General features: G+C 38.8%; 1 protein-coding gene across 1 annotated transcript; it reads right to left on the reverse strand.

Moving 5' to 3' along the window:
* Window positions 1-1,565: 1,565 nt before the first annotated feature.
* FSHB (follicle stimulating hormone subunit beta) lies at window positions 1,566-5,570 on the reverse strand. The gene is made up of 3 exons (XM_033120067.1): window positions 5,546-5,570; window positions 4,720-4,879; window positions 1,566-3,115 (listed from the first exon to the last, which is right to left on the reverse strand). The coding sequence occupies exons 2-3, from the start codon at window positions 4,876-4,878 to the stop codon at window positions 2,885-2,887; spliced, it is 390 nt and encodes a 129-aa protein (XP_032975958.1). The 5' UTR covers window position 4,879; window positions 5,546-5,570; the 3' UTR covers window positions 1,566-2,884.
* Window positions 5,571-10,214: the final 4,644 nt, after the last annotated feature.

The raw sequence follows: 10,214 nt of genomic DNA on the forward strand, positions 1-10,214 counted from the left end.
CTGACTTAGTGACCAGTTATAATCATAGTCAGGAGTGGAAGGCACACAATTCTCTGTCAACCCTTATAGCTAGTCTCCAGGCACGCAGTAGCCTCTAGGGGACGGGGAAGAGGGAGATATGAAATCAGAGAGGAAATCACAGGTCAGACCACGACAGGCATCACATGTTGGCCAAGGATTAGGATTTTATCCTGAAAGTAATGGGGAATCTCATTGATTTTCAGGCATGTTCCAAGTTGTGGTTTAGGGGAATAATTCTTGTAGCTATGTGGGGACTTCCCAGAGACATTTGCCATGATGCTGGGAAGAGATAATACGAACTTGAAATAAAATGGTGGCCCATGGAAATGGGCCTTTTCTTGGTATGGACGTGGGAGGCTCACAACTTTTCTTTCTTGCTGCTTCAGAAAGGATTGTTCTCCAGTTTGACATGGGGGAGTGCCTTAAGCAGAAAATACTGCTTCTTCCTAGCATTTCAACCTTTTTAGCTAAATGGTAAAGAGATCTCTATCCATCAGGATTATAGCTCTTCTGTTGGATTTCCAACCACCTTTCATGCGTTCTTTTTTCTTTTAATTTTCATAGCTACCCTTCGGGATAGTTACCATTTTTACTCTATTTTAAAAGTGAAAGTATGGCCCAGAGTGGTTACTAGAAAGAGCCTGAACTGGTTTTTGTTTTTTGTTTTTTAACTTAAGCCTCACCCTTGCCACATTGTCTGTCTCAAAGCATAACAGCTAATATTAACTGAGGAATTACTATGTGCCTGACATTGATCTAAGCCCTTTACACATCTTATTCCATTTAGTCATCAACACAATCCTCTGAGGTAGCTAATATTATTTTCCTCATTTTATAGTTGAGGAAATTGAGGTCCAGAGAATTTAAGTAACTTGTTCTAGATGACACATCTGGTCAAGCTAAATAAAACAACTTAGCAAAACAATTGCCTTCCAATTAGAGGTAGTACAGGGCAATGACTCTGTACTACCTCTAATTGGAAGGCAATTGTTTTGATTTCCAAAAGCACAGGGAGAAGGAAAAGGCTATGTTATAATTTAGAGCATCTTATTCAACTGTGTTAATATAGCCCTAATTTCAATGTGTTAAAATATTGTAGAGAATATAGCTATCAGCCACGATCAATACCAGATTTGAATGGACATAGCTGATTGTTAATTGCTACAATTTTGCATCAATCCTTGCCACAATGACTTCTTAGTTTGGCATAGAAGTCACAGGAGAGCTGGGCTAAGAGCTAGGAAGCCAAAGTTCTAATCCGGGTGCTGCCATGAACGGTCTTTTTGATTGTTGGTGTGATCTTAACATCTTTGGCCCTCAAATTTTCCATCTTAAAATTTTAAGAAATGAACTAGAGGATCTCTAGTCCCCACCTGTTCTGTGATTCTCTCTTTGCTTCATTTCCTTACTAAATCAGAAAACGACTTCAAAAAAATGACAGAACATTTAAATAAAAGAAATACTTTTAGAAATGCAACCAAATTATTTTTAATATTTTCAAAGGTGCACACAGATAATATTTACAGAAGCACTAGGAATTATATTTTAATATTTTTTTACTGATAGTATAAACATACACACATAAATCATCTGCTTGCCTGTGGAAAAAATGCAAATCTGTGACTCTAGTGAGTTGTATCTATGTAAAACATAAGATTTAAATAAATTAAACAATGTTAAATGTGAAACAAGTGCGTAACTAAGAGAGGTACTCATGAAATAGTTTCGATATGTTCCTTCATGAAAAAAATCATAGATTTGGGAGAGTATGGATAGGCAAAAAGAGAAGACTGCTATAGAGGGTATTCAGGAAATAGCAGGTTTTTTTCTTTCCTTATGCCTAATTTTTTTCTAAAAGAGCTATTTCTTTACACAAATGTATTTGTAGATAAGGTACATGTACTTAATAAGTTGCTGAAATTGCTTTGAAACGTTTCAAATCCTTCGCCCTACAACAGAGTGAATGTCAGCCCAGAGGGTAGGATAAACTAGTTTTTCTTGTGTTGTTTTTTTTACTTTGCAATGGGAGTTTTTCAGGAGCGTTACAGCATTTGTTCAATTTGTTTAAATGATGGAATAGATGTAGGCTAATTTCCACAGGCCCACGTGAACATTTCTGGCTTTTGCCCTTAACTGAAGGGCTTGGTAGAAATAGCTTGGCAGTCTTAATTTTTATCTATACTGAGCAGTTCAGACATATGCCTCCTGTCCCAGTACTCCATGTGCCAAAGGAGGAAAGGTGAGGTGGAAACGCTGTCCTAACTTCTGTGGACTGAGTGGCATTGCTGGGGGCCACCTCATCAGCCAGACTCAAACATCTTTTCAGTGTTTTTCTACCCCCTACCTTTCTGATCTGATTTTCCTTAAGGAAGCCATTGTTGAATTTATTACTAAACTCCAAGCATGGCTAGGCATTGAGGCTCCAGTCATGAAGAAGATGCTGGCCCTGCTCAGGAGGTCCCACGAGTGGACCAGAAGAATGCTACATTTTATACTTTCACCCACTCCCATCTTATCTCCTCCCCCTGGACATAGGTGTCCCTATCTTTAAGAGGAGGGATTGCGTGAGAAGATTTCTAAGACTAGACAGGAAAGTGGTCACATGTCCGTAAGTTAAGTAAGACTGATAAAAACTTATGGAACCAGACCTAGGTTACAGGGTTGAGTGGTGACAGACTGCCAGCTCCAGCACTCTCAATTCCTACACCCTCAAGCTCCCCCTCTGCCAGGGGAGTCGGGGTCAGTGGGGTTTGAGATCCCCGAGCCCACAGTGGCCTGCAGCCCGGCATGTTGTACACACACAGCACATGGGTAGCTTGGTCCTTCGGGACGAGGGTAGGCAGCCCCAGTCATCCACTACTCCTTATTTTTTCGTTTCACTGAAAGAGCAGTAGTTGGGCCCTAGGCCTCGCACGGTGCAGTCAGTGCTGTCTCTGTCACACCTGCCACAGTGACATTCAATGGCTGCCGGGTATGTGTACAGGGATTCTGCATGGTGAGCACAGCCAGGCACTTGCACTGTCTCATACACCAGCTCCTTGAAGGTGCATGTTTTCTGGGTGTTGGGCCTGGCCGGGTCCTTGTACACCAGGTCCTGAGGAGTTTAGGAAGGAGAGAGGTAGGTTACAATATTCTGGAAGTTTCCACTTAGTTTAATCAAAATGAGACAGGAATTTAATACTGCTTGCTATAACATTTACCCATTAAAACTCACTTATGGAATTCCTAACCAAGGAAACATGGTCTCGTAAACGACCTATATGCTATACCATGTTTCCTGCTTGTTCTGGAAATCTTAAGAAAATGTGTCTTCCTTTTTCCTACTCCTTATATCTATATCAAAATATTAATTTTTTTCTCAAAGTATAGAGAATCTTTGAATTTCAACATATTATACAAAAATGATGAAAAAGGGAAATATAACAGAAATTTTAAGTTGACTTTTTGCGCTTAGTTGAAAGCTATGTTAATGACAACTTAAACCATAAAACACTGAAGTTTAATTTCGCAGAAAACATTTCCAAATACATTATCCCTGTGTGTTTATAGAAGGTCTGTGTGTCTTTCCAAAAAAGACATAATGTGAAATGTTAATGCTTAGCATAATATGACTTTGAAGGCTCACATAATTAAAATAAGGAATATTTTAAATATTCCGCTGTCTTGTAATCATTTCCCTCCCTTAAATGCTTTATATTTTGCAGTGCTCTCAGTTTCAAAAGATACATAGTTTTCATATAAGAACTTTTAATTCAGGCAGAACAGGTATATTCTAACAAAAAAAAATTATTTGCATTGTTGTTTAATTTATTTCAATATCATGCTACCAAGTCTGTATCCTAAGAAGGTACAATAAATTGTGTAATAAGTGGAAATTGACCAAACTCATTTACCATCCAATAAAACATATTTCATTAAAAAGTTCCTATTTTCAATTTCAGTTTATAGAATGTAATTTTGCATAGAAAACCAGGTACTAATAGGGGACACACAAAAAAAGTAGAAACTGCCTCTTTATTAAACTGACTCCTTATTAAAGAAACTGTGTGAATACAAACTAGTGGTTTTATGCCTCTGTGTCTTGGTTTTCTCAACAGTCTAAAGAGGTGATTATGTTCGCAGATGCACTGTGATTCTAACAGTCTGCAAGGCTGTATTGTGTCCTCAGGCTCTCGTTGGCATTTGTATTCAGGCTGGCCAGTAAGACAATTTCTATAACATGCCTGTTTGTGCTTTTATGTGGCTTGGAAATAAATTTAGTACTATCTCTATTGCAAAGATATGGCTTCAATTACATAGAAATAGAAATACATGGAATACATAGAAATACATCCACGTAGAAACTGCCCTTTGGGGGATGCTGTAGATTTTTCTATTGCTAAATAAATGTATGTTTACATGTTTATCTATCTATATGTAAAATCTAGCATAGAACTCGTTTTTTGGTTTTGAAATGCTGAGTTGGCACATTACCAAACTGATCAGATCAAATCTGAGTTTTCCCTAAACTTACCCTAATCAAATCCAAGCCCAAACTAATAATCATGGTAATCAACCCCAATCATAACGCAGGCAGTATTGGCTCGGGGACTCATGGCTATTCTCTGGGAAACTTAAAACACTGATAAAGTGGGACTTCATGAAGCTGGTCTCAGGCACACCCTCAGCACCCTCACTTCCCACAAAGCAAGTGCCTACCCGGGTGTAGCAATAGCCTGCACACCAAGTGGCATTGATGCTGATGCAAAAGCGGCATTCCTCTTTCTCCACCGCGATGGTGATGTTGGTCAGCTCACAGCTGTTGCAGCAGATGGCTTTCCAGAGACAGATGAGGAAGCAAACCTGGACAGACTTCATCCTAGACGGGGAAGCACACTGTTAAGGCCCACGAGAAACCAAAAAACCAAAGAATTGTAATCACTGTGTAGGTTGACCAAATCAAAATGAATGGCTCTACCTATCTGCCCCAGTCACATTTTGTTCCAGCAATTATTTTCCTTCCTTTCTCTTTTCTTTTTAGTGTCTTGAGCCAATATTTCTTCTTATCTTCCTCCTCCTTCATAATTTTTTTTTTGGTCATATAATCATTTAAGCAGAGCAGTGTTAAAAGATGAGAGTATCACTGTTGATTGTTTTAAAGTGGTGACCCTGGATCAAGTAGTTGTGATAATAGTTGTCCACTCATTCTCATTTTTAAAAACTCTATTTGTTTAAAAAGAAAGTTCTGTATTATAAAATTAACCCATCACTTTTAGCATCTCATACAGGTTTGCATTTACTTTTGACCACCTTTGTTTAAAATAAGACTATTTCAGAGGCCAGGCAAATCGGTCTATAAAACGTCAGTTGCTTGCTAACAGTGATTACAGTGTGTATTAACCATATTTAAGAAGCCAGGTTGACAAGCACAAATTCTCTACACAACAGTAGTTCAAAAGCTCTAGATTTGCTCTTAAGATCCTGAAAAATCTGGATTTGCAAAACTACCTGTCACCACTTGATAACTGTAAATGCTGAGACTCACCTGTGGTCGGCTGCCTTGTCTGGGGAAAGCTTGGGACTGAGTTAAGTCTCAGTTCACCTTTTATACAAAGTCGTGTGCAACTAACACCTTGTGGATTTGTCGGGTATTAGTAAGAACAATGTTAGCTTGAAGCTTGCTGTAAGTGAATCAGTGTTTAGATAGACAGGGAGATCAAGCCTTACTAAAGTAGTTTAAATGAAGTAGATCAAGACAAATAATGTTACCAGAGATGATGATTTTGCACAAATTAAATTTGATATAGAAGCACACCCACTCCTTTACCTTGTCCAATTAAATGTGACTCTAGGTTTTTCTTTTGTACCTTTAACTTGGGGAATTCACAATCCTTGCGAAGTATTGCTTTTGCCCTGTTGAGAAGGTGCATCAAAAAGACATAAATATTTAATAAAGTGTCCCAAGACCGTATTAAAAGCTATAAGGGAAGAAACAAACAAATAGAAAGTCTTTCATGATCTGACTCCAACCTAAAGTGTAAACCATATTCCTCTTCCCCTCCCACATCCAGATTTCCTTATCTCAAATGTCATTTTTTGATGCTTTACTTGTAATTCTCTAAATATTCTGCTGATTCATTTCTCCAGATCTTTGTCTGTGCAGCGTTCATCCTGCCTGAAATTCCTTCCTGTGTCTCCCAACATCACTTACAGCCTTGGCAAATTTTTCAAACTTTAACATCCATCTGACAGAGTTTTGGATAGGAGATGGAGGAGAGCTTTAATCACCACCTTCTTTTTGTAATCATTTATATGCCTGTGTTTCTCTCAATAGATTATGAGCTCCTTGAGACTAGGATTGATTTGTTTAATAAATATTTATTAATTAAGCAGTGTGTCTGGAGCAAAGGAACAATGGTGGAAATATCAGAGTATGATGTCACAGATGTTACAGGAGTCAAGTCTGGTAGGACTGTTACCGAACTCAGGTTCCGCTGCTTGACACTCGTGAGCTAATGATTGAGAGACAAGCATTGGTGGAAAGAAAAGAAGGTTTATTCAAAATGCCAGCATTCTGGGAAGATGGCAGACTCCTGTCTCAAAGGCCATCTTCCCCATTCCTAGACTGATCAGAAGGTCTTATAGGAGGGTAAGAACAAGCAGAACAAAAGAAAAGGGGAGTTAGGTGATTCCTGGGTGCTGACATCTGAAAAATGCCTCTTGGGGGGTCTGGTTTGCTTTGAGATTATGTTATGTCAGACCTGGTCTCATGGGGGTGATTCATGGGTCATCTGGTAGAAAATTGCAAGGGAGTTGCAGTCTGGTTATTGGCATGTAGAGGTCTAAGGGCTGAAACAGTTTCTTTCAAGTCACTGTTCTGGCAATTAACCAGATTAACGAAGTATGCATGTAACCTTGGGAAAAACAGAGCAATTGAATCAGGGAGGAAGGGAAGGGAACAAAGAAAATAATAAAAAAGAAAAATAAACTAGATTGTTAAATCTTCAAAAGTATTCCAGTCATCTTTACAGGACCTTTTAGGACAATGTAAGGACTTTGTTTTCTACTGTTTGTAAGATGAGACCAATTGCAGGATTGTGAGTAGAGGAGTGACGTGATCTGATTTAGATATAAAAGTATCCTTCTGGCTGCTGTGTTGCTAATGTAGTGGAACAAAGATAGAAACAAGAAGACCTATTAGATACTATTGTAGCAACCCAGGTGATAAATGATATTTGTTCAGACTGGTGTGGTTGCAATGGAGGTAATGAAACATAATCTGATTCTGGATATATTTTGAAAGTAGAGCCAACAGAATTTTATGATGGATGAATATTGAGTGAGAGAGAAAGAAAACAGACAATGATGATTCTAAAGTTTCTACCCTGAGCAACTTGAAGAATAAACTTCCTCTTACCTGAAATCGGGTGGCTGTAGATGTAGTGTTTGGGGAAAAGATAAGGAGTACAGCTGAGCGTGAAGTGTCTTCAGGACATCTAAGTAGAATGCTGAATCTGAATTTTGGGAGAAACACATGGGCTGAAGGTATAAATTTGGGGGTCGTTGACCTGAACCTAGAAGAGATTACTGAGGGAGTGTGTGTCAATGGAGAAAATAAAAGGATCAAAGATTTGAGCTTGGTATACTCCAACATGAAAAAGTCAAGAGTTCGACAAAGTCTTTTCCTTCCTTTTTCCAAAAGAAACTGAGAAGGGCCATTGAGGAAAGAATGCAGTGGAGAGAATGTGGTGTTCCACAAGTCAAGTGAAGACAGTATATCAAGAAGGAGCGAGTGACAACCGTGCCACATGCTGCTGACTGGTTAAGACGAGGACCGTGAATTGCACGATGCATGTGACAATGTAAAGGTCACTAGTGTCCTTAGCTGGAGAAGTTCCTTTGGAGCAAGGGGTCAAAACCCTGATTGGTGTGTGTTTAAGTGATTGGCCAGAAATGAATTTTTAAAAAGTTGAATATAGGCAACTTTTCCCAGGAGTTTTGATACAAAGATGAGCAAAGATATATGGGTGATATGGTCAAGTGGAAGGGGGGTAAAGTGGAAGTGGGGTAAAAATCATTTTCTTTTGGTTTTTATGTTTTAAGAGGGGTACGGTGGTACAAATGATTGAGTAGAGAGTGAAAAATGATGACGGTAGAGGAAGAGAGGAAAATTTCTGGAGTGCTCTTGAGTAGGTGAGAAGAAATGGGTTTTAGAGCACAAGGGGAAGGACTGGCTTTAGCAGGAAGATAAAGAGATTGTCCCAGTATCGGGCAGAGGCAGAGGTGTGGGTGCAGATGCTGGTGAGGGGAGGTGTGGTGGGGCCCGAGGATGGTGGGTGGGGTGATAGGCTCTGCACAAGCTCTCCTTTGCTTCACTTTATTTTCTCAGTGAAGTAGGAAGTCAGGTTATCATCTGAGAATACGGATGGTGGACGAGTTGCTGAGGGTTTGCGGAGAGAGGAAAAGATTTGAATAGTTGTTTGAGACTGGGAGAGGGATGAAGTTCACAGTAGGTTAGGCACAGTATAATAGCCTACCAGCATTAAGGGCCCACTTGAGGTCTACGGTAAAAAATTTAACACGGGACCACTCAGCATGCGTCTGCATTTTTCTTTTGTCCAACTTAACAGCAGGGGTGCAGGCAAATGGGTGACAAATAGTTGGATTTTTCCAAGGTTATGATTTTTTTCCAACATGTGTGACAGAGGTAAAACTTAGTGAAGTACTAGACACTGAAAATACTAATTCAACATTTATGTAAGTGATATCTGGAATGTAGGAATATTTTAACATCTGTTACTAATGGGTAAGTAAACCTATTTTCAAAGTTATAGAATGAGTAATTAAACTTCATGTAATATATATTAAATGACATACACTCATGGTTTCTGGAAAATTACAAAATCTTTTGATTTTTCTAAAAGAATACGAACAATGTTATGACTATGAATTACCCCTTGTATAATGAAATTAACTTTTTCTTATCTGTGGTTTTCACAGAGTATATTGATGTGAATCACAAAGTATATTGTTTGTGAACGTACGTGTTTTCATAACTAATCTATATACAGTTGCATTAGTTTCTTACATATTCACTGGAAAATGTTAATAGCTTCTTTTTATTGAGCACCTGCTATGCCCCAAGCACTTGACTAAACACTTTAAGTATATGATCACATATAATCTTACAACATTTTTTTTAAAGGAGTTACTATTAGTACTCTTTTAAAGAAGGGAAAATTGAGGACATATGACTCGTCCAAGACTATTGAACATGTAACTAGCAAGACTCAGGTTCATATCCAGGTCTGGCTGACTGCAAAGCAGGGGCTACTCACTGAGATATGCTCCCTTCAGGATTTATCATTCTCATAATCCCATTAGTTGGAGAGGGACCAAAGCAGAAGGCACCCACAATTTGGGCAGCTATTCCAGATGTTCATGTTTATGCTTCCATCCACATTTAGGTTAGAGGTCACCCCAGATAATTTTATTTTTCTTGGCCTGTCATGAGGCCCCCAGAACTTTCTCTCAATTTATAGCCTAGTTTATCCAATTATTGTATTTCCTAATTGGGTGTCATTGCTGTTACAAAAGTTGTTGAAATGTTTTGTTGATGAAAACGTACAGATCATTCTTATTCAATTTGTATCCCCAGTAGGATTAGAGTTACTAATACTAAGCACTAATACTAAGTACTAATACTAATACTAAGCACTAATACTAAGTACCTACTAAGCACGGCTACCAGGTCTGACAATTAAGTTCGCGAACTTGTTGTAACGATGTTGCTGACCTTTTTTTGATATCAGAGGGATTATTCATTATGAGTTTGTACCAACCGGACACACAGTTAACCAAGTTTACTATTTGGAAATGCTGAAAAGGCTGTGTGAAAAAGTTAGACGACGTGAACTTTTCACCAACAGTTCATGGCTTTTGCATCACAACAATGCACCGGCTCACACGGCACTGTCTGTGAGGGAGTTTTTAGCCAGTAAACAAATAACTGTATTGGAACACCCTCCCTACTCACCTGATCTAGCCCCAAGGACTTCTTTCTTTACCAGAAAATAAAGGAAATATTGAAAGGAAGACATTTTGATGACATTCAGGACATCAAGGGTAATACGACAACAGCTGTGATGGCCATTCCAGAAAGAGAGTTCCAAAATTGCTTTGAAGGGTGGACTAGGTGCTGGTATCAGTGCATA

The sequence above is a fragment of the Rhinolophus ferrumequinum genome, chromosome 11, assembly GCF_004115265.2.
Source record: "Rhinolophus ferrumequinum isolate MPI-CBG mRhiFer1 chromosome 11, mRhiFer1_v1.p, whole genome shotgun sequence".
In the NCBI taxonomy this organism is placed as follows: Eukaryota; Metazoa; Chordata; class Mammalia; order Chiroptera; family Rhinolophidae; genus Rhinolophus; species Rhinolophus ferrumequinum.

Bases quoted from the DNA above. Each gene is read 5' to 3' on its own strand.
- FSHB (XM_033120067.1), bottom strand. From the start codon at position 4,878: ATGAAGTCTGTCCAGGTTTGCTTCCTCATCTGTCTCTGGAAAGCCATC. The intron at 3,116-4,719 runs GTAGGCACTTGC...TAAACTCCTCAG, and splicing joins CAGGCTATTGCTACACCCGG to GACCTGGTGTACAAGGACCC.